At 38.7% G+C, this 24,661-nt stretch overlaps 2 protein-coding genes across 4 annotated transcripts in view; one reads left to right on the top strand and one right to left on the bottom strand.

Annotated features, from left to right (window-relative positions):
* hsd17b4 (hydroxysteroid (17-beta) dehydrogenase 4) overlaps positions 1–8,360 on the top strand; it is a gene marked incomplete at its 5' end in the record, with an annotated part of 34,128 nt that extends 25,768 nt beyond the window's left edge. Inside the window, 10 exon segments of the mRNA XM_014002626.1 lie at positions 546–617; positions 2,055–2,158; positions 2,623–2,688; positions 3,021–3,090; positions 3,235–3,341; positions 4,060–4,146; positions 4,220–4,306; positions 4,522–4,669; positions 5,712–5,839; positions 7,691–8,360. Of these exon segments, the coding sequence (XP_013858080.1) occupies positions 546–617; positions 2,055–2,158; positions 2,623–2,688; positions 3,021–3,090; positions 3,235–3,341; positions 4,060–4,146; positions 4,220–4,306; positions 4,522–4,669; positions 5,712–5,839; positions 7,691–7,780 (959 nt within the window). The 3' untranslated portion in view covers positions 7,781–8,360.
* A 525-nt stretch (positions 8,361–8,885) lies between these two features.
* The window catches only part of dmxl1 (Dmx like 1), a gene marked incomplete in the record, with an annotated part of 63,015 nt that continues 47,239 nt past the window's right edge, over positions 8,886–24,661 (bottom strand). For all 3 annotated transcript variants that reach the window (XM_014002623.1, XM_014002625.1, XM_014002624.1), the window contains 10 exon segments: positions 8,886–11,369; positions 14,631–14,848; positions 16,382–16,434; positions 16,560–16,651; positions 16,740–16,817; positions 17,701–17,828; positions 18,281–18,341; positions 20,877–21,024; positions 21,611–21,729; positions 23,173–23,259. In XM_014002623.1, the coding sequence (XP_013858077.1) occupies positions 11,142–11,369; positions 14,631–14,848; positions 16,382–16,434; positions 16,560–16,651; positions 16,740–16,817; positions 17,701–17,828; positions 18,281–18,341; positions 20,877–21,024; positions 21,611–21,729; positions 23,173–23,259 (1,212 nt within the window).

Below are 24,661 nucleotides of genomic sequence, written 5' to 3'. Positions count from 1 at the left end.
CCTCCAGGCCTGGCCTCAGACGGGGACCCCGGTGACCCGCGTCCAGGCGAGGGAACGCCAGATTCAATGTCAGCATCCATCATAAGGGGTCTTCGGGCTGCGCTTTGTCTGGTTCCTCACCTAGGACCTGTCTGCCATGGGTGACCCTACCAGGGGCATAAAGCCCCAGACAGCATAGCTCCTAGGATCATTGGGACACTCAAACCCCTCCACCACGATAAGGTAGCAGCCCAAGGAGAGGATACCTGGTGCTGTTTTTATTTATTTATTTTTTTTAATGTCAATTTAGGAATTTTCAAAAGCTCTGGTAACAACTTGTAGCTTACAAAAATCTAATTTACAGCAAGTTTACACCCTTATTTTTTTCTATTTCAAACCAAGCCTGCAGTATTGGTGATGAAGTTTTGACAGACAGAGTTAATTCTGAGTAATATGGCAACAATCAAGCTAGAAGATGCTAAACAAGGATTTTTGAGATTCTGAAATCACCTCAGAAAAGTTCACACACATGCATGGCTTTAAAAAAATKTTTTTTTTTTTTCCAGGTCCACTTGTCTCTAAGAGCAGCGTAGCAGATGTGTTGGACAAGGGATCTGGAGCTCTCCTTATTTTTGACTGTGAGTTTCTTTGACATTTTGTGTGCACAGATTTCATCAGATTGTAGTATTTATTCCAGTTTTTTTTTTTTTGTTTCATAAGTTTTTAGTCTGACTTAATGAAAAGCAAAATGAAGACTGTGTGCTGGAACTGCAAAAATATACTATAGACCAGGGGTTCTTAACCTTTTTGACCTCGGGGCCCAATTTGTTGAACACAAAGTGGCACGAGGCCCAGTAAGACATTACCAATGTATGGATCAAAATGATTATTATTCTAAATTTTGGTTTGATTTGTGTTGAATAACTAAATTAAATACACTTACAGTTTAAAAGTAAAATTCCTGTCAAATAACCGCAAGACATGATTATGACAAAAAATTATATTGTAACCTACCCATAACAATTATTTAAACAAATACAACAGTCACTCAACAGACCACTCAGGCTTATCAACACAAAAATATATATTTTTAACATAGACAATAACAAAAATAGACAGTTCAACAAATTGTTGTCATAAAATAAGTGCATTCAAAATGTTCGATGTAAAAGTTTCAAATCAAAAAGCAACAAAAATAAATTTGATAAATTGCAAATAAAAATTTGCAATTTATGAAATTTAAACATTTTAAACTTTTGCATGGTAGAATCAGAAACTGCTATTCTTATTAGTGACAATAACAGTAACAACAGCTTTTTGACAAGTTTAAAGTTTCTTTAAGACAGCTACATTCAAAATGTTTAAAAATAAACTACAAAAAATAATTTGATGAAGTGCAAATTAAAATATAGTTGTATCTTCAAATGTATTTGATAATGTTTTTAACTTTTAAAAAAATTGCATGGTAAAACCAGAAGCTGCACTTCATATTAGTGATAAACTTTGGCTTTTTTTGATGGGTTGCYTTTCTACTTTACATTTAAAATAGGTTTCCACTCTCAGCAGGTTTGTAAGGTTCTTCTTCTACATATTAAAAAAGTTGTCAAACATCTGAGTGGCRCACTACCRCTACTAGTGGTGAGAAAGTGTATTKCAACTTMTTTTAAATCAATGCGGTCCCGCGGCTCAAAGGTAAAAACTGTTGTGCTTTTGAGGCCCTCAAGTTGGCGCTCTGCTATAGACACCTATATTTATTTAATTACACAGTAYGTTATTTGAACCACTTTGATCCCCAGATTGTACCTAAATAAGTTTTCTGGTAGTTTGCTGAGAGGGTTTTCAAAAGATTTCTGCACTCACACTAAACCAATCAGGTCCCCTTCAGTTGGGGGCAAAAAAAACCCCTATAGAAGTAAAAATTAGTTTGTCATAAAATGAAGAAAAAAACATACTAGTTTCAAAATTTGTTCCACTTCTACTTGTCTAGTATCGACTGAGTAAATTATGTTAAAAGAATAAATCTGATTAGTTGACGTCTTGATCACAGATGATGTAACATTTGCTTTGTGTTTCAGCAAACATTTACGACGGGGATGAGCTGATCTGTTATAACCAGTTCGCAATTTTTGTCGTTGGATCTGGAGGCTTTGGAGGAAAGAGGAACTCAGAAAAAGCTAAAGTRTGTTTCTTAACTTGCGACATCATGGTTTCAAATGGGGAAAATACCTGACACGTTTGTTTTATTTGTAGCTTTCTACATCAAACCCACCAAGTGGTACTCCAGCTTTTGTTTATTAAAACTGGAGTACCTCTAAAATGAACTTTACCTTTTTTCTGTTTTGTAAAGATTAAGCCCCCAGCAACTGAAATTGGGCAAGAATGAGAACATTTTATTTATTTATTTGTTTGTTTGTTTGTTTGTATATGATTCAAAAGGGTTAATGAAATAAGGTAACATAAAGGGGAGGTAAATATGCTGCTGTCATCATTCAAATTTTTTTTTTTACCAAAACATTTCTCAGTTTCAGGCTAGTTACATATTTCATCTTGATAAAAAATAGTTTTTTTTTAAGAGCATTTATAAACACTGCATGATATATTTACTCTTTTAACTTTTTTTTGTCTTGTCTAATATCCCCCCAGGTCACTCTGCCGCCTCCTAAACGTGCACCAGATGCTGTGGTGGTTGAATCAACCACGATAGACCAAGTGAGTCTTTCTGTGTGGGTTTTCGATGCAGAATAAATCAGCTGAAGTCATGATGTAAGGGTGAAAATAGAACATGTTTTTATCCTTTTTTTTCTTCTGAAATAAGTTGAAGACAAAATGGGAGTGTGTAGCAGAAGAGATAGAAAGGTGAATCAAAGGCTAAMTCCCTGAAGCCGTTTTAAATGGCTGCAACTGTTTGACTTCAAAGACTTTCCTTTTTTAGGTGTTTCTGTGATTAATTTTCTCACGTGTCTGCGTAGGGGGGGAGTTTAAGGCTTTATGAATTAGATATAAGTCTTAAACAATGTCTGTCTGCCTCCCTGCGGTTCCAGGCTGCCTTGTATCGTCTGAGCGGAGACCTGAACCCTCTTCATATAGACCCCAACTTCGCCGCCTTGGGAAGTAAGCGTGCACACCCCTCACTTTGAACAAACTCATTTATTTTGGTCAGGACTCGGTCTTCCTTTGGGAGTGTTTTAGTCAAATGAAGTCTTTTCATCTCATTTATACTTGAACACGCCGCATTTAAAAATGCTCTTTGGTCAGAATTTAAGGTTCCCATCCTGCACGGCTTGTGCTCATTCGGCTTTGCTGCGAGACACGTCCTGAAGCAGTACGCCAACAACGACCCGTCAAGGTTCAAGGCTATAAAGGTGAGGCTGACCTGTGCTAAAAGCCCTGTTGCATCACATCTCTGCCACTAACAGAAAACTAAARTAGCTTATAATTTTCCTAATCTGCCTTTTTAAATCAACGTTTTCTAACAGGTTTGCTCTCATTTTTCTCTGCTGGCTGCACTTTGTGAAATCCCTTTGTAGGTTTGACATTATTATAAAACATTGGGATTCTCCTTTTAAGGCTGAAATTCCCAATGACATCCCTCCAAACCAATAAAAATCAAGTTTTCCAACCTGTGCTCTCACAAACAAAGCTAGTTTCTAAAAACAAATTGGCAATTTATCACCAGGTTAGCAAAAAACTCCAAATACTTTTGAAACGTTTGTGATGGAGAACTGAAGAAAAAAAAAGGTAACTTCATAATAAAAAAAAAATCCTCGTCGTGACTCATTTTGTTTGCACAGGTCACATTTTAGCTTTTTATTCCCCCTTTCATTAAAACTGTTTAAATCATTTTTGTCCCTTTTTTATTTTGAAATTTGCTGGGAAACTGTGTGGAACAGGCAAATAGGATTTAATTTTAGTACATTCCTGTAAAGCAGAAAAACATGAATCTACACAGGTTAAAACCATTTCTGTGCAGTTTAGAGAATCTGATGAATGATAAATTCATAATAAAAAAAGATAATTTTTGCACAGGACAAATGTTTTTTAGGATGGTCAAAAAATATATATATTGCTTTTCTTTTTTAGGTCCGCTTTTCAAAGCCGGTGATACCAGGTCAGTCGGTGCAGACGGAGATGTGGAAGGAGGGCAACAGAATCTACTTCCAGACCAAAGTGCGTCTCATGTAGGATCAAAATGAGTCAGAGCCGTTTGTAGGGATGGATCTGATCTGGTCTCTTCATGCAGGTGAAAGAGACTGGTGACATTGCACTGGCTGGGGCTTATGTGGACTTACATGGACCAGTAGAAGCCTCTCCAGAAATTCACCACCAGGTACCTCAGGCATCATCACTGATTTTTTATTTTTATTTAGCAGACTGTGTTTTCTTTGATCAAATAATTTCTTGGTTGTATTGATAAGGTACTGACCTCTGGTGTTTTTAATTGTTTGTAGCAGGAAGTCGTTCACACAGTCATTGCTGAAGTCCTTTTTATTGGCTTCTTGAGAACCCTTGATTGTTTTTATTTATTTATTTTTTGTTTTGAAGGCGCTACAGGGAGGAGGTCTTCAGAGCGAGCTAGTGTTTGCAGAGATCGGGCGTCGCATTAAAGACTTGGGCTCAGAGATGGTGAAGAAGGTGAACGGCGTGATTGGCTGGGAGATCACAAAGGATGGCAAGACAGCCGCTCAGTGGAGTGAGTTCACATTTAACACCATCATCATCATCATCATCATCGTATGGCGAGGAGAGTCGTTTAGTTGTTGTTCCTCTTCTTTAAAGAATTTATTTTTGCTGCATGATTTTATAAAACCTTTTAACCATTTTAGTTTTATGTTTTAAAACGTGCTGCTGGGATGCTGACAATGTAAAAAATGTTAAAGATAAAAGCCGAAGAAACTTTTTAGCTCCTCCTAACATTTATTCTGTGTAAAAGACCCTTAATGAGTTCAGATTTTAATGAAATGTCAGTAAAAGAGTAAAGAGTAATTCACAAGCTGAAGGTTTAATTTTTATTTTATGTTTATAGCTTCATCTAAGAGGGAAAATAGTTGAACTTTCAAAGCTTTGACTAAAACCCTCGGGTTTCAAAAAACCTTATTTATTTTTTTCATAAAATAAGACTTCAATAGTTGAAAAATCACACTTAATATTTATGTTCTATGCAGCTTTTTTTAAAATCCTGGTTCAGCAGCTGTTTTTTATTTATTTATTTATTTTTTTAAGGTTTTTTAATGTCATGTTAGAATTTGTAATTTACTGGAAAACACGGTTCAGGACTCATCCTGCACCCAAGGGACTAAAAGGCTAAACTCTCAACCAATTAAGTGCTTTCGCCAGATTTCAAAGTTCAGCAGAGATGAAGCAGAACGATGAGTTGTCCCTGAATCTGAGCAATCAAAGCAGGATGAGCTGCCCTTTTTTTTCCCTCTGGGTCGGTTTGACCTCGCGACCAGAAAACCTTTGATTTATCAGTTAATCCGACTGTTGGGTTGTAAACTTCAACAGCCTTTTTTGAGGGAAAACGCAGAATTAAAGACCAATTTAAACAAGTTGCTCTTATGTTTTAACAGCTAAAATTAAAAGTTTTTACAAACTAAAGCTAAAACAGCTAAACTTGCAGAGACAGAGATGAGGAAGCCTTGCTGAGAAGTGGAGCCTTTTTATGATTCTATCTTCTGTCACCCCTTCCTTTTTTTATTTAATTTTTTTTTGTCTCCCACTGCTCTTCCCTGCAGCCATTGATCTGAAGAACGGCAGCGGCTCTTTGCACAAAGGGCCGTTCGGCGGGAAGGTGGATTTGACCTTCACTGTGTCTGATGAGGACTTCATGGATGTGGTGACGGGGAAGATCCTGCCTCAGAAGGTAAACGTGCTGCTGCTGGCTCCACTTCTGGCTTTGAAGCAGTTTTTTTAATTTTTTTGACTCTCCCCGGGGAACATTCGAACTGAAGTTTTATGCAAAAGAATATTTAGAATCCCGTCATTTTGATGTGAAATCACTTCCTGCACGTCCCGACGACGGCGAACCCCCCTCCACCTTCAATCTGTGCCGACGCCCTCACTTGATCTCGCAGCGTCAGATAAATTATGGAAGCCATGATCTCTCGGAGCGAGTTCAGAAAGCACTCGGCGCAGACAATCAATCGGCTCTACTTGTTATGTCTGTAGCATCCCATCTGTCAGTGGGAGTGGCCATCGCTGCGCAGAACTTACATCCTTCCAGGAGCGGCTGGTATTGATCGGAGGCTCGGGTGTGTGCGTGTTCACAAAGAGGGTCTGAAGGATGGGGTGCTGGAGATCCCTCAGGCGGGGTCTTTTCCAGTCTCTGATGATGGAAGGAGCAGCTGGGGGAGAGATGAGTGGATGGGGTTGGAATGGAAGCCGCTAACTGCTGTCCGGGGTCATCACATCCCCGTCCTGTGATTGATTATCGCTGAGGAGAACAAAGAGGCCCATCAGAGGGTTGGTTGATGCAGGGAAGGGAGGATCAGGTCTGGACTGGCTGCTCCAAGACCACCTGGAACCTCACAGTAGTGTTGTAGACAAGACCACCTAACCCGAGACCAAGGCCAAAGTGTGCTAGACCAAGTTGAGGCCAAGTCCAGAAAAAACTAACTTATTGTCATCAATCATACAGTATACTGTACACAGCTTAATATTTATAGCTAATATTAACTTCTAAATCTTTTTCTTTGAGGGTCGGGTAAAAGGTTTTGGTCCAGAGGCAGATTGATGCTAGCTAGCTAATGTTAGCACTTACACATAGCTTAAGTTTCTTTGTGCTTTCTTTCTAAGTAACAATAAAAGACATAGTCCCCACCGTCTCTGAAACTGAAGCACTGCAGAATTTACAGGTCTGGATGGTTTACAAATATTTTGTGTGAAAGTAGCGCTAACAAAAACGCATAATTAGCAATGAGACACAATTAGATTTTAATCGGTACGTTTTATATCCAGTGAAGGCACGGAGGTTGACGAACTGGACAACATTCTGGCATATCAGTGGTATTTCCACTGTTGTCTTAAAATAAAACTCCGAAACAAGAGTACAAATGTGGTCGAGTCCAGTGACACGAGACCAGAGTTCTACAACGCTCCCTCACTGGCTGTGTCTCAATTCATGGGTTGCAGCCGACGTTTTTCCCCTTACATCGCTGCCCCATGCCGTTGGCTGTCCCAATTTGTAGGTGTCCACTCACGTGGCCGACAAAACCCTGAAAACGAAGGCTGCATCTGGCCGACGATGTCCCAGAACTCATTGTGCCGTCAGCAAATTAAACAGGAAAACAAAGATGGTGGAGGTTTTTTTAAGACTGAGTTTGGAAATTCATCAGACCGAAGTACGTAAGATGAGCAACTTAGCTGAAGAAACCTTTGTTGCAATGAGATGTTGACAAGTACTGATGCAGAAGCTAAACCCAACATTTAACTTAAATGTTTTTTTATTAAAACAGATTTTTGTGAAGTTATACTTTGAAAAAAAAACTGAAGTGATAGTAACGAGGCAGCACATGGTCATGCAAACATAAGTCCTCTGTAGACGGTCTCATTTCACAGCCTGCGGCCCACGTAGACTGTCCATTGACTGTGGTGTACGTCGGTTGCAGCTCTTGAACTGAGCCACGGTCTGTCTTTACTCTTACCTGCTCCAGTGCTCGTGTGTTATCAGGGAGAGAAGTGACTCGTGTGTCTTTTTGTTTTCCTTTTTCATTAGGCGTTCTTCGCTGGCAAGCTGAAGCCTAAAGGCAACATCCTCCTGAGTCAGAAACTGGAGGTCATCCTGAAGGATCACGCCAAGCTGTGAGCTCCCCTGCCAGCCAATCAGACGCCTCCAGGAACTAAACTCACCGTACCAGCTCCGTCCTACTTCTTGCCTTAAGATCCGCACGCTGTGCGCAGCGTTACACTTCGCCTCTCGTGGGACACTGGGAACAGTCACCCACCGAGACGAGCAACACTTCAAGGTTGAATTCTCTCTCATAAATTCAGTTTCGCTGTCGACAAAAGACTCCAAAGAGTCTCAAACAGAAGATGAAACGAGTCATTTTTGTCACATAGTCGTCTGCGGCAGAAATAAACACTTCAATGTTTCCAAACTTTAACGAACCACTAGGTTTTGATATAACTTAGTGTTACTTTTTGATATTACACCTAATTACCATTAAACTGAATAAAGTAAAAAAATGAACTGAATCTGTTTAACTTCAGCCTTTATAAAAGTAATAAAGCTATAATTTAGTGATGTTATAACTACTTTACTAGACTGTTTCATATCTGTAAATCACTGCAAACAAGTATTTAACTAATAAACTTTGATATAACTAAAGTTTGTGCAATTGTAATATAACAATGACCATTGTAATAAAGCTAAATTAAAAACAAAAGGACCACCTTTTTTTCCTTTTGGATCCGATTAAACAACTTTTCAGTGATATTTAGGTGCTCCATCATCACCTTTTTATTAAAATTAACTAATATAAAAATGTTTTTGCTCATTTAGGTTTGAGAAAATTCTTACATTTAGAGGTATTTTTTGGAAAACGTGCTTGACGTTTTGGTTTAAGTTTGATCAAACTGTACAAATATGACATCTGTGTTGGTTTTGCCGAGTTGGCAGCGTTGATCGCCTCAATCTCACAGTTCCAATCTCAGTTCATTTGGTCGGAGTGGATCTTTGATATCCTGCAGTTTCCACCCACAGCATGCAGACGTGTAGCAGGTGAGTCATCGTTTGGCCGAAGACGTGAATCATCTTCTCTCGGCGTTAGTCATGTATGAATAAATTGCAGCCATTGACCAGCATTAGTTTCCATGCAGAGTTGCGTACACCACACGATGCAACATGTTTAAAGACATAAAGCTTATTTCACGCTGCAAACGTGCAGGAAAAAAAAAACTGTACCACCCGCTTCATTTTCCATTATTATTTTATTACTTCAGTACATTTTTCCTGTAAATATTGCAATGGTTTCCATTAGAAAATAAATTTATTCTGATTTATTTCACATTTTAAAGACTTGAAAAAGAATAAAGCGAAGTCTTTCATTTAGGCAAGCTGATTTAGTTTGATCTTGTGCAACTTGACACAATATGCGTAAAGAGATGAGCACTATTTGGTTTAAAAAAATTATAATTTATTCTCCAGTTTCTGTAGGAGTACATACTATTGGCATATATAGAACTGATTTGACTCTCCAGGTCCTGCAGGAGTACACAGGACTCCTGGTTTGATCAGTTGAAACTCCTAAATATGAACATAGGTCATAAATATACCCGTTTGTACAGAATAATTAGAAAGAGGCTTCTGATTACCAACATTTATTTACAACTAGCTGTGATTAAACTGAAAAGTTTTCCTTCTCCATGTGTACGTTTCCTTAGAGCAGCACAAAAAGCTTCTATGGGTAGTGATCTAAATCAGCTTAATCCACTATGCAGGAGCCTGTTACTTATTCAAGTGGAGGATACATCACAGCACGCACCGGCCATGAGCTTATCCAAGTACGTGCTGCGTTTAGATAAGACAAAAACAATATAATTAAAAAAAAGGCTGACAACTGATTTGAGGAAGCAAAATAAACAAGCCTGCTAATGAAAATAACTTCAAGACAAACTGTTGTTTCTGAGGCAGTTGTCAAAAATGGTCCAAGCCAAAAAAAAAAAAAAAAAAAAAAAAGAAATAAAAACAGAACTTCTATTAAAACACATTTCCACTTCGACCCCATTTCATTGTCATCTGCAATAATTCCTGCTTCATACATCAATAACAGAATCTACAGTATCTACAAAAGCCTCATATTAAAGTTACTTTTTGCGCATCAATAAGAAGCACGGTGCCTGGCTGGCAGAAGGAGTTGTGCATATTAAGAATACCTCTGGTTAAACTTATGGAATAAAACTAATTCTTATCACTAAAAGATTTTGACTGCTGTACCGCCACCCGGCCCTTTATAGATATGCAATACGCTACACGGACTTTAGCTTAACTTAGCTGATGTGCAAATACATTAAGAACAGGTGCACACACTGAAACTCAAGCCACAAAGTTCTACCACCTCCATTTAGGGAAAGATTTGCTTCCTGGCACAGATAAAAGAGAATCAACACTATTCTTCATTACAGAGGGAGGAATCAGTTCACCTGGCTCGGTCCAGTTATGTAGCATCTCTACAACTTGTGAGCGACACGTCATCGCTCTGATTCTGTTTGTGCAAAAGTGAGAAAGAAAAAAAACAAAACCATGCTGGTGCGGGCTGGCAACAGCAGATCTGAACACAAACAAGATGTGCTCGCCTCACGTAGGAGTGTTAGTGTTTTATTCTCTCTCCATCAGAAAGCAAGAAAACCAGTTCCTGAAATGGCAAAACTGCTGCCTTTGATATGAATCTGTTTATTTGCCCCGCTTTATTCAACTGATCTTGTGTTCAGTCCAGTTAGAGAGGCGTTAAAGGCCAAACTAAAATCTGGATTTTTCTTACAGTGAGGGTTGATCGCGACAAAACAGATGGTCCCTCTGCTTGGTGACGTGCTCTGCATGAAGTCCGCCGGCTTCACTGAGTTGTGCTGTGAAGCTGCAGTGACTCCAGGAAAAAAACAACTTTGTCCACTCTGGTTAATTTATTATAATAAAGATGATACTGTAAAAAAAAAAAAAAAAACTTTTTACTTCATCCAACTCCTGCAGTTTTGCTTTCTGAGCAAAAAAAAAAAAGGGAAAAAAAATGAAAATAGTTCTCCATGTGCTGCTCACTGGACACTGAATTGGCAGTTTGAAGCAGAGAAACTACAGCTGGGTTTGTTATTTCTATATTTTCCCTCTGTTCAGTTTGCTTGGACGTGCTCGCAGTTCTTACCCTGTGCTCACTTTAGCTACAGCTTTATAAAAAATGTTCCTGTGCTTCATGGTAAAAAGAAAAATATCTCAGTGGATTATTTCACTGAAGGTTCACAAGCTGTCTCTCAGTCACCGTCAGTAAACCCTATAAAGTGTTCTTGTCTCTCCATGAAGGTGTTGTGTAAAGCTCACGTCACGCGTGTGGACATCTCATCAGAACGAAGCCGCTGCCTTGCTTCCAACGATCGTGACGACACTTTCCACAACACCACCGGGAGTTTCCCCTCGCTTCTTCCAGCTGAGCAGCTTTTTCTTTTGTTTCCCCCTGGATCTATATGAAGAACTTGACGTCCCTCTTGCTGCTGTCGCTGTCCACGGCTGCGAAGCGGTTGGGGAGGAGCCTCAGCTTCATGGTCCCGTCGGCGCCGCATGAGAAGATGTGGTTGGCCGGTCCCACCTCGATCTGCATCACGCCCGTGCCCAGGTTCCTGAACAGCGACTGGCGGGCGTGTTCGTTTGGGAAGGTGTAGAGGAGACACTGAGTGGTGAGGCTCCACACCTGAGAGGAAAGAGCGGGAAAATCAGTTTTTAGAAACTTAAACAGAAATGCATTTTTTTTTCTATTAAAGGGATCCACGATCAGTTGTGACATTAAACTTTATTTGATAAACATTTATTTTAACTGTAAAATAAAGACTAAAAATACTGTAGGCTGTTTAGTTTTGTAAATTTTAAAAAAAAAATTTTTAACAAGGACGGAGCCATTTTATTTACACGCAAAGCATTCTGGGTAAATGATGACATCATCTAGGTCATCRGTGCGAGGSTGCTAGYGAGCTAYATCCACCCTGAAGGTTAATCTTGGACAAWATCTGATRATYGRCTCTTTTAAATGAAACCAGAGAGCGTTGACAGAGAGGAGAAGGTAGAAATGACTCAGCCTGTAACTGAAAAYATGGATGGAGGACAACAGAGCTGCTTCATGGAAGAAGAACCTCAGCTTAGCCTGTTAGTCTTCGCGCTAGCCCTCACTCTATATTGCCTTATACAGTATGTATTAGCTCAGCGCTAGCGCGACAAATTTCATCCATCCATATTTTCAGTTACAGGCTGAGTCATTTCTACCTTCTCCTCTCYGTCAACGCTCTCTGGTTTCATTTAAAAGAGTCGATCATCAGATATTGTCCAAGATTAACCTTCAGGGTGGATGTAGCTCACTAGCAACCTCGCACCGATGACCTAGTTGATGTCATCAATTTCCCAGAATGCTTTGCGTGTAAATAAAATGGCTCCGTCCGTGTCATATTTTTAAACATTTAGTTTAAAAATTATAAACTGAACACCCAACAGTATTTTTACAGTCTTTATTTTACAGTTAAAGTATATGTTTATCATATAAAGTCTAATGTTACAACTAATCAGGGATCCCTTTAACACTAATGCTAAGAGGGCTGCAGGTTCTGTTCGGCAGCTGAAAACTCTCCTCACGGCTCAGAAGTTTTGTCTAAAAAATGGTCCCAGCTCCTGTTTGTGTAACCTTTGATAAATGATACAATGCTCTATTTTTAGCTGTGCCAGCAGCATGACTGAAGGCTGGATGCTGCTTTGTATGTCAGCTGTTTTCACCACTTTAGTCCACAAATAAATAAATAAATAAATAAATAAATAAATAAATAAATAAAAACATGTGCCACAAAATTCAGTGAAAACTCTCAGGTCTCCATCAGAACATTTACTCTGGAGCTGCGATTAATTCAAAGATTTCTGTTCTCACTGCTGATGACCTGCAGTCAGTTTTATTTATTTGGTCAGATAAAGAGTTGACATTACAGGAATCATACAGTATTGTGCAGCTACAGTGATGTAAGAATTAAACGCTCACCTATTAAAAAGAAAAAAAAATATGGCTATAAAAAAACAAGTATTTTTAGGAGTCTTCAAAGCTTTTCTGAAAGAGACAGGGGTCCTCCTACTTAAATAACCTTCGGTTTGTGTTTTCAGCATCACTGTGGAACCAAAARTAAAAACAATCTAGTGCGAGACAGCCTCGGGCTTCTGTTGTTTTGACAGCTATGAAACAGATGTTGTGAGGGGAGATATCATCACGGATAATTTGCTGGAGTGACAACCAGGCTGAGCAAATTAAATAAAAACACATGAAAAGTTAACCTCAATTAAGCTGCTGTTACAGCTTTTCACTAATCTGGATAACTGGACTGAATTAAATCTGCACAATACACATGAGAATTCACACACTAGTACATGTCAATACTGTTTACATGCGACATAAAACGCATTCCTTACGTTGTAAGGAAATTGAGTTATAAGTTTTCAGATCATCAGTGTACAATTAATGACTTCAGATGACAAACAAAGCTTTGAAGGTTTTTTAAAGCAATAATCCAGACTGAAAGTCATTTGAATTCTAAGCAGATGTGCACTAGAGAATCAAAACACAACAGCTTCATCTGCGCAGTGACAGCTCTGTGATCAGCAGCAACATATTCAAGTCACAAAGATTAAAGAGCTGCTCCCTCTGGAAATACATCAGCTGAAGCCCTCCGTTCACTCAGAACTCCTCCCATTACTTTATTTTTTTTAGTGTCAACATTTTCACCTTCCACATTAGTCTCCATCAGTCACTGTTGTACTGAGCAGGTGGTTAATCATCAGGTGACACTGATTTTTATTGACTCTGAAGGGCCTCACTGCCCCTGTAGATAAACACAACAGTTCACTTACAGAATGGACCCTCGATTTGGAAGCGAGCCAAACGGGCCCACCTGTGTGTCAGACAACCTGTAGGACTGTCCCTGCAGGGACGRCTTTACTTTGTGCAGAGAGGAAATTTGTTTTAGCGTTACAGTTTCTAGGTATAGAACTAAAGATTTTATAAAATAAACTTTTTGTTGCTCAGGGTTAAGGCTCTAGACAATTAAGGGGATTTGGCACATCTGATTGTCAACTTTGTATTTTTATGCCCTTTGATACTGCGATATTGACACCTTTTCAACATACCATGAAGCCCATTTTTTTCACATTAACCAACATGTATCAAACTCAAGGCCCACAGGTCAGATGTGGCCAAACACTGCACTGAAGTGGCCCGTGAGAGCTTCAAAGACGTATTAATGTCTTAAAATGAGCATATGCTGCTTTAAAATCAGCACTGACCATAAACTACATCTCCCATAATGCATGTTGATTATTTTACAAGCAAAACGACAGTATCCCACCACTAGATGATGGTGTACAGGAGTCAAAAGTAGCCAGCAGCTGGCAAAATTTACAGTATAAAATCTCAATTTCACTGCATCTTCACTGGCTACTTTTGCTGCAGCCCAGTTGTACTGGGAGGTGGGAAAGTCCCACTTCCAAGTCATAAATTTAAACTGGAACACCCCTCCAGTGGGAATTCCCTGTTGGAAAGTGGGATAGTTCAGAATTCAAGACAGCAGCTACTCACCACAACCTAACAGTGAGTAAATCTCTCTTACTTTTACTTTAAATCTTATTTTCTGTGTTATTTATTTCACATTTAGTCGTACTCATAGTACTTTTCAATGTCTATGAGAGGACGTGTTAAAACACTGTTTCTATGCAGGGAATACCATGTAGAGCCGTTGTTTGTTAGCAGTGCTCAGCCGTAGGAATGAGAGACGTCTCGGTTTTGTGTTTAGCAGAAGTTAAAGCTGCCCCTTTGAGGGCCACCATAATGCTCACATGGCCCATTGTGAAAATGAGTTTGCAGTTTACTTTTCCCCAACTAAGGAAGCAAATGTTATAATCTCACGGATCAAACTAAAGCCAGCCAGACTACCTTGATGTTGCCCTCAGCTGAGCCACTGATGAAGCAGTCCTCGGTTGGATCGACAGCCAGCGCTTTGATCGGCGAGTCGTGGGCCTGAAAGCTCTGCCGCTGGTTCCGCAGGGGAAGCTCCAATATGGTGATCCAACCTTTCCTCCCGCCGGTGAGAAGAAGCTGCTGCCTCGGGGCCATGGAGAGCACGGTGGCACCGGACTCGTGGCAGTAAAATGCTGCAAGGAGAGAACACGACAGAGTGTCGGACCGAGTGTGATGAGGAACGAGGAGGAGGAGTATGATGTAGGATGAGGAAAAAAAACGTGTAGAATCAAACTAAAAATGTTCAACTTTTGTTTTTTGTTATTTTTAAAGCAACCTAAAGAAATTTGATCTGCTTTTTCAGCAATTAGTTTCTTAAGTTTACAGTTGAAAATTTGATTTTCTGATTGTTTTAGTCAATAATGAGTTTATTTTTGAAAGTCTAAAATTTACTGTGAATATATAAACTGTACTCAAAAGACGAAAGAATTGGAAAATATAAATATGCTGTTGTTCCTATCAAAATGTCTTATCCACAGTTATGTCTACTTTATTAAAACATGAAACTAATTAGCTAAAGTTTCCATTTTAAATAAATTTAAAAAACTGTCAGAGCTGAACTATCCTCTGAATAAAAGTTTGAACAACATGAGACAAAAGACCTGCATTCATAAAAGACATTTTAAAACTTAGCTGGGCTCATATTGGGCCTCATGCGAGAACCGTTCGTAAGCACAGATTTGTTATTAAGTTGTGCGTACGAGTGATTTAGGAGAATTTGTGGCATTCACCAATGTTTTCGTATTCTAAGATTTTYTTCAGATACGAACAAAATTCACGAGTGGTCCAGACCTGTCGTATATTTTACGAGCAGTCAGTCTGCTGTTATCCAGATGGGTTTTCCTCCCTAATAACTTTATATTTCGTTAGTTTGATAATATTTTGAGTTGAAAATAAATTACACTCTATAATTATGTTGACAATAGGCTATTCTGCTTGAATTAGAGTTATAATTTTAAATGTAATAATTTAGACTAACTATATAAATTGTCCGGCCGGCTTATCCGCTATCACGACCCACAGGAGACACGACATTAACAGCAGTAGTTATCTCATTCCATTCTTTGGCTTTAGCTGGTCCTTTAATTCCACGACTGACACTGCTAAAAAGGACAGATTTTCTTTTCTGGATCTCTGACAGACGGACTTCAATCTCTGAACTCGTAAAGTTCTTCTTTTTAATTTTCGCTGTCATTTTCATGAATGGACACTTCCTTGTATCTGAGGCAGGAAACATAGCCTTATATGGTGTTTTTGGGGTGGTAATTATGCTAATCTCCTCTCGCGTGCACGAGCAGCTGGATAGAACAGGTGTAATTTACGCAGCTCATTTACGCACGTTTCCTGAAGATAGAAGAGTTTGTTGAATCTGACGTGACATGTTTGTACGAACCCTTCGTACGAACAAAAGTAAGAGAAATTTAGGATAAGAATACGAAAATGTTCTTGCATGAGGCCCAGTGTGTTTTACAATGTGGACTAAAATCATAACTATGTTCTTTTATATATAACTGATGTGAAAGATTCTGCTTGTTTGAGTAAAGTATTTCTGGAAAATCAGATTTTATTCTTTCAGAGAAAAGATCTGCATGAAGACAAAGATAAAGGCTTGGATCCTTTTTGAAGAGGCTGTTTTAAATAAATCAGTTTTTTGTGTGAGGTCTCACCGTGAACCAGGCTGTTTGCAGGAGTGACTAAAGTGTCCCACAGACACACGTTCCTAAGGAGTCAAAAGAAAAATAATTAAAACGACCATTTCCTAATCATGACACACGTCACGGGTTTTATTCGCACCAAATGAACGAATGCGACTAAAATAAATTCAGCTTTCCAAACGTGAAGTACCTGTTATCTGTTGAGAGACCTGCAGTAGCAATGAGGGAGGAAGAGCCCACAAAGACGAAATCGTGAGCGGTTTTGTTGTGACAGTGCAATGTCTGGGAAGAAATACAGAAATCAAATCGTAAAAAAATAATTAAATAAAGCGATAAAAATGGTGAAACGTGAGATTAAATCAGCTGCTACCAGATATGGTTTGGGTGTATTCCCACTCGTGTTGGTCTGCCAGAGGCTCAAACTTCCATCAGCATCAACAATCCCAAACTACAAAATAAATAAATAAATAAATAAAATAAGCAGGCAGAAAATACCAGATTGTTATAACTGAGCAAAAACTCTCCTTTCAAATCTGTTGGACGTTAAACTGCTTCCAGAGGATTCAGACTGTGCTAAAACTACCAACTAAACCTCACTTTTCTCAATTCAGGATGTGGACAAAATTCTTGTAAAAGGTTTTGTGAAGAGTTTAAAAGCTAAACATGAATAGGTTCTGTGGGCTGTGTTATTTGTGATGCAGGATCTCGCCGAGTTTTAGCTTCTTTACAAAAACAGCATCAGAATGTTATTTGGGGAGATTTAACGTCCTTTGGGTCCATTCTTAGACCGGGTTTTCAAGGTCCACAGCTGCTCTGTGTCGCTGTCATGGGGTGCGTTTGGTCTTCAGAAATATTTAAGTAGGTGGTACAAGAGTCAGATTAAATCCTCACAAATGACAGGAAGTAAAGTATTTCCAGCACAGATTTGCATATTAACAGCATGAGCACTTTTACTAAATTTACCTGAGAGAGATTAGAAAATAGCAGCTGATCTGTTCAAGTCCTGCTTCCACGACTACAATTAAGTGTTCTGGCCCAATTCTCTCTCCCTTTTTTTTTCTTGGCCAAAAACAAGATAAGATAGTACTGGCACAGGATGAGATACCATTTGAGAAAATTATTAGCTGGAGGCTGTGGAGTTCCAAACGCTGGCTTTATTCAGCTCAGTAACAATGTGTACTGGAGATGAACTTCCCCTGTGTGGTGTGCCCCAACRGCACATCTGTGACAGGAAATAGGAAGATGCTTCTAAAAACATGACTGTACGCCGAGTGTGACGGCGGTATTCACTGTTCCAGAATACACAGAGGGCAGAGAGCGTGTTTCACCACCTTGTTTCCTTGGTGGTTGAATCGGATCCGGGTGACTCTGGAGTTGCCGGGACTTCTGAAGCAGATGATCTGCTGGGAGTGACCCCACTCGAACATCCTCACGCTGCCATCTTGAGCTCCTGTCAGGTCTGACAAACAGGAAGAACGAAGAAATAAATAAATTAAAAAGGCTATTTTTTTCAGTTTTTTTCTTGTCCCAACACGACATTCTGTTTACTCCCCTAAAAATCACCCACTGTATAAYTGATAAAGGAATCTTCTCATTTAAAGATGCTTCAAGAGGCACCTTTTGGACATGCTGAGAGTTCTACCACCCAAACTCCTCCTCGCTTTGAAGTTTTAGAGAGAAACACAAAAGTGTAGCAAGAGAGCTCACATTTTTTAGATCAACAGCAGAACAGGGAACAAAAGAACGAGAGAGAGGAGGGAAAAAATGTGTTGCTGAATACTTAAAGAGAAACTTTCCGGGTGATGTAATCATCCCCGAAGGCTGTTAGTACAAGAATCTGGTGTCTGGATAGCACTTTTAAAGAGGCAGTGGCTCGTCTTATCTGCTGACAGCCATCAGAGCTGTACTTACAGTACGGAAGCGTGGGATGGGAGGTCATTCTTCGCACATTGTTGATATTTCTCTTGATCATCTGGGAAAAGGAAAGTGAAGAGTAGGAGGAGAGTTTTTTATTGAGAAGACAACTATTTGAATAGAAAAYCATTTTCTGAACTCTTAAAAAAAATGAAGAGTTTAATTTATTTAACCAAGTTCTAAATGGTTCCACTAAACAAAGATGAGCAAATGTAAAGCAATTTACTTAACTTGGTTTAGTGGAACCAGTTTGGTTAGGTAAATTCAGTAAATTTCTTTCTTATAACGCATATAAAAGTACTTTTACTTTCCCGATTATTGTTTGAAGTTTTTTGACTTTTACTTAAAGTACTTTTCTTATCAATGAAACTCATTTTTACCAGTCATTTTCTGTTGAGGTATTTTTTTCTTTTCTTCTTTGGCCCCTGTCTCTTTCAAAACCTCCTACCATTTCTGACACWCCCACTTCAGCATGTCTTCACAGCAATGCTTCATTACTACCTTTCATRCGAGTGTTGTATTTTGTTGTATTGTTGTACGTAGGGTTATTTTTGAATTGAGAATAAAACTTAAGTGGTGACTGACTCTGGAATAGATAAAACCTGAATATCTTTGAATAGCAGACTAAAACTTTGAACAGAAAACCTTCCCCACCAATTAATCAAATTCTGGACCAGAGAAAAAAAAGATCTTGGACAAGTTTATCACAGAGATATTCCTAGAAAATATTTCCAGTGTTACTGCAAAAATGTATATGTAACGTTACTAAAAYGATGTGGAAAACAAAATAAAGACTTCCTGTTTTTTTAGCTACTTATCTTTTAAAACATATTTATAATTCAGCATGTTTTTATTTCAGTTTGACCAGTTCATTAGTCACTATTCAATATTGTTTAAGCCACATTATAGACAGTTAATTGTTCCAATGCAATGCGAAATAAAATCAGTTTAATATATTGTAATTCAGTCAGTATTTTCCATTTTTCATTTTGACAGTTGACCCAGAAAAGCTCAAATTAACCAAATTGTCAGCTTAAGGTTTTGTTCATTTTTCTCAAAATGTTTTCTCCTCAAAGCTTCAGCAAACTTTTTGGTAAATCTGAATTAAATCAATCTTCCACCTGGCTGCAAATGCCAAGTTTCTCTGCTCAGTAAAAACACAGAGATTTCTATATATATATAAAAAAAACATGAAAGCTACAGATTAGAGCCTAGTTTCTCACAAGCAGGCAACAACGTCTCAGTTCCTTTGTGAATCAATGAGGGGAACTAATGTTAGCAGCCAAGACGCTTTTGGCAAACTGGGCGCAGACAAAGATGAATTATTAATGTAACTTATTTGAACTGCTTTGAGGATTTTGCTTTGAGTACAAAAAAGGGCCAAGCAGAGCAAAAAGACAACATCAATTATTTCCAGAAGAGCAGCAGAGAGAGTATTAACCATGTAAAGTCTTGGCTTCTTCACTGTATGCAAGCAATCGCTCCCATAACGTCTGTTTTTGGACAAACAGCAGGGAAGGGAAAAGTACTTCAGTAAATATTCAACTCCTTACAAATTTTCTCTTATTTTACCATCCCTTTCCAAAAGTGACAGATACGCTGCACATCAGTAKCTATGTTTACATGGACACAAGTAATGGGAACAAACAGCCAATTGGAATAAAAATGTGTCATGTAAASAGAATATTTTGATCTGATTCAGCTCGATCAGAATGAATTTGTAATCTGAATGAGAGGCGTGGTTTATGCCGATTGATAACCTGAACAGCGTGCATGTAAACACTTATTGTGGATGTGGATAACTGATCTGACCGCGCATGTATGCCCTGTGTCAACCTAACATATTTCAACTTGGCTAGATGCTAATATGTCRGGGAAGTGAAATTGGTCAGTTAGTGATACAATATTTTTATTAGAAATTATGAAAGAGCTCAAAATTATTGAACACCTTGATAGCCGAAAAGTGTAGGAACATGGAGTTATTTTAKTGTTTGTTTTAACATTTGTTTATGTTCATTACAGAAGTAGAACTTATATTACTTATATTTAACTGTATTACTTAAAGTTGACTGTGTTTTTCATAGGGAAAGTTTACAACTGTAACACATGTAAACATAACAACTGTCACAATCTGATCTTTTTAAAATTTGAACATATCTGCTTAAACCAGGGTTGTCAAACTCAGGTCCTGAAAGGCCCATATCCTGCATGTTTTCCTTGTTTCTTTGCTTCAACACACCTGATTCAGTGCTTCAATAAACTCCTTAAATTCTGTAGAAGCCTGTTAATCATCCATTCATGCAAATCAGGTGTGTTTGAGCAGGAAAAAAGAAAAAACATGCAGGACAGCGGCCCTCAAGGACCGGAGTTCGACACCTGTGATTTAAACCCTACAGGTAAAACTTTGTATTTTAATTAAATAGTATGACTTAAACTTTGGAGAAAAGTTCCTTTGTAAAGATTTAATATCAGAATATCTGTCGTCCTGCTCAGTTATTTGCAGCAACAGCATCTGTCAGAGTCTTCAATGTGAATTCACCAAACAGCTGCGTCTAAGTTTGTTACCATTTAAAAACAGAGATTTGGAGCTTACCACCGATGCCCCCCTGCCCGTCTGTTGACCTCCGAGCCAGGGCACATTGATGGGTGTGCCCGGGCTACTGTGGGTGTACGGCGTGGTGCCGTGGAGCGAAGCAAAATCATCRCGTGCATGGACCACCAGGAAGTCATCTCCACCAAAACTAAGGGCGAAAAACAACAAGACAGATAATCAAATAACTGAGCTGTAGAATAATTTTATGGCAACTTAACAGCCTCCTATATAAATCCAGCTACAGTTTCAGGTAAAAAAAAGGAAAATTATGATGTAGAAAAACAACTAAATAAATGTAAACTCCAAGTCTAAGCAGGAGCTTGAACCCAGGACCTTCTGTTTGTAAGGAATCAGTGCTAACCACTAAACCATCATGCTGCCCAATGATGTCACATTTAAAAGATTGATCACACTAAATGAATCCACCGCGTTTGTTTTAAAATAAAACCCGACTGTTCTTTGAGATTACGTTTTAACATTATGCGCAAGAAGGGTACTAATTAAAAATGAATTTATATAACTTGCACTACATTAACACCATCTAAAATCCCATGAACCATCTCCCGATCCATTAATAAACCAAATCACGTTGTCCCATGCTGACACTCAGCTGAGCTCAATTAGCGTTGGAGTGAAAAGGTGAGCTGATATTACTATCACTGAACTCAAGAGGTCTCATTAAGCTCGGTATGAATAYGCAAATGTGGCCACAGCACACAGGTTTGCTTTCTTACGTTTTGGCTTCAGTCTCGTCGTCATCGATCCATGTCAGGATCTGTGTGGCCAAGATGGATGACACATCCAGCTCCTGAATGTCATGGGTGGAGGCCATGACTAAACAGTTACGGTTTGCCTGGGAAGCAAAAACAATCAGTGAGGAGAGAGACAAAGAACGGGGGAGTTAGGAGAATAATAGGCAGAATCTGAAGGAATACATTTAACTTCTACTAATCAAGTCGACTGACGCCCCCTTCCTTCAGCACAGTCCTCTGATTGTTATACATACAAATAAATCAGAAGGATGTCACTTGTATAGTGCTTTATTTTAAACCCAGTTGTGTCCTCTTGTCTTAAACAACCACCTCTTTCAAATGCAGCGGCTGCAGTGCAGTACTAAAAGACTTCAGGAATATTTCAGTATGGTACCTAGTGTGAAGTTTGTGTCCAAACTATCACCCACAAGTGAAAAAATAAGACCTTTTTTGGGCTACATTTTGCCTTTGATAGTAAAACTACCCAACTCTTTGCTTTTAATGATAGTCTGAGGGTTGCTTGAGTTTAATCTTAGTCAACATCAGCAGTAGTAAAAAGACAAATTCAAGCAAAGCAGCCAGAGTCCGAGACGTTTCTGATTTTCAAACAGCAGCACCAGAACAGGACTTGATGCAGAAAGTGTGTGCTAACCAAAAAAAGTTATTTTTGCAATGACTTTAGAAAAAAACAGTATGCCGGTAAGTGTTAAAAAAATAGTTCACCCAAGTTACCATTTAGTCATGTGTAATGCACTTCTAGTATAATGCAACCCTCATTTTTTTGTGCTTAAAAATAATTAAAAAGATCAAATCTGCCTTTGTAACCATGCATTTCAGACAGCCTTCAGGATTTTTCAGGCTTTGCGGTGCACCCTTTGGTGGGTAAACATTGTTTAGAAACACACTTGTGGGCGTGTTTGTTCCAGCTGAGGAGCAGCGCAAGCTTCTGGCTCCGTGTTTCACTGAAAACGATTTGCTCCCAGAGCAGAAGCTGGTTGTTAAATTAGCAAGATCAGATCAGAGCACGAACAAGCAACCAACGTCCACATCTTCTTTCCATCACCGCAGTTAACAGGAATTATGAAAACATTTGTTCCTCCTCTGACTCCATGAGTAAACTACTGTTGTTGTGTATTTGCTTTGATATGTGCAACGTAAAGCGGGAGAGAGAAATTATGATGATTTATCCCCCGAGACAATATTTCAGTTATATACAAGAAAATATTGAAATTTGCAGTGGTCAAAATTTACTACCCCACTTTCCGGATGATTTCTGGGGTTATATTTCTTACATTATGCACTCATAAATACAATACACAGCTTCTTTGTTTACAGTTTTCATAAGCATTATACAATATTTAGGAGTTCAATACCAGAAAAAGGTGTTGAGAATACTGCTTTAGCTTCTATTGTTTTAATAAATCATGACGTTACTGAGCAAAAGTGATCTGATTTGATACAGTATAAGTTTAAACTGGGGGAAAAAATAGCCCCTGCCATGAAGTGTTTTACGTTTTCAGTGATGTCTGCATTAAAAATTTTACCTTGTTGATGGCAAAGGCTGTGATGATGTCAGATTCCTTGTGGATGATGCGTGCTTTGCCTCCAGCACTGCCCAGATCTGACTCAGTCTGTGGTGCGCAACACACACACACACCATGGAGATTTAATAATTACAACAGAAACACTGACAAACATTTCCTGCAGACATAGAAATGTCATACAATCCCCGTTTCACTTCCTTTTGAACTGCAGAAGACATAAGGTAGCTGAACAAATTAATTGTCAAGTCATCTTCAATAAAATATATTTGTCAAGTTAATTCTATAAACTGTAGCTTATGTTTCTGTAGCAGAGGCGGTTAAGTTGCATCAAGCCTCACTGTTAACCACAGAGACCAATATAAATAACTTAGTACCAACAGATACGCACAAAACCCCTAGAGCAACGAGAAAAATGTTAGCACATCGACTCACTGACTGACAGAGATCTTGTGGGATGTATACAGCCCCACAGGCTCTTACTGTTGCTCTGCATATCAGAAAGAAAAGTTTGAATTTGATGCCAAAGTTACTTAGGACTGAATTAGTCTTCAGCCCATTCAGTCAGAAGGAAAAGAGTGTCCTTCTTTATCAGAAAGACAGACGTAAAATAAAAGGCGACTTGCAGAAATCTAAAAATGGTGTTTTGCCATTTGCACTAGCACATAATCCCTGTAGGTTGCAGATTCACTGCGACAGTGTTGGCCCATTAAAGTGAAGCTGTTAGGCTTCATAGCCCATCCTCTAAGAGACTGGGTTAATTACCACTGAGCTAAATGGAGTACCTATAATGTGGCAGCTTTCACAGCCAGAACCAGAAGATTAGAACACTTCTATACWGCGTCGGTGAGCAGTGTGATTTAAGATTTATGGCTCACGTTCACATGAATATTTAGACTGTTGAATGTAAGATTTATATCCAACCCTGACAGGAACATACTGAGATCACAGCCTKGAAAACAGCATGTCCTGTAAGCCTGTCAAAATTCAAATTTAACATTTAATACTGGAATTACCAGGTCACTTTGCCACTAAAATGGAGATGACAATTACATGAAACGTGTGCATATTCCCTCAGAAAAGGTACAGTTTGTACAGACTAATGAGCAGAGGTGATTTAGGTTACATATAAATTGTCATATATATGCAGAAAGTAAACAGCAGAATACAAATTACTGAATAAAACCTTTCACTAAAAAAATTTTGGTCTGCAAACTGCAATGCTTGTGGGCTATTTTTAGAGGGTCCACGTTGAGCAAACAAGCTTTACAGCTTCAGATGAGGTTTTTAAAGCATCTTGAAGAAAAAAATCATGTTATTACTTATAAAAACAAATATCTGGTTTGCTATCACTTAATAGAAGTTACAGTATACTTTTCTTACTCAAAGAAACTAGAATATTTAAAGGGGCAATATCATGTAAAATCAACTTTTTTGAGTTTTATATCATGTTATAATGTTATACTCTCATAAAAAAAACATGCCCAAAGAC

The sequence above is a fragment of the Austrofundulus limnaeus genome, unplaced genomic scaffold (genome assembly GCF_001266775.1).
Source record: "Austrofundulus limnaeus strain Quisiro unplaced genomic scaffold, Austrofundulus_limnaeus-1.0 Scaffold14, whole genome shotgun sequence".
Lineage (NCBI taxonomy): Eukaryota > Metazoa > Chordata > Actinopteri > Cyprinodontiformes > Rivulidae > Austrofundulus > Austrofundulus limnaeus.
Note: the sequence above shows the minus strand (reverse complement) of the source record. Positions and strands in the feature narration are given on the sequence as shown.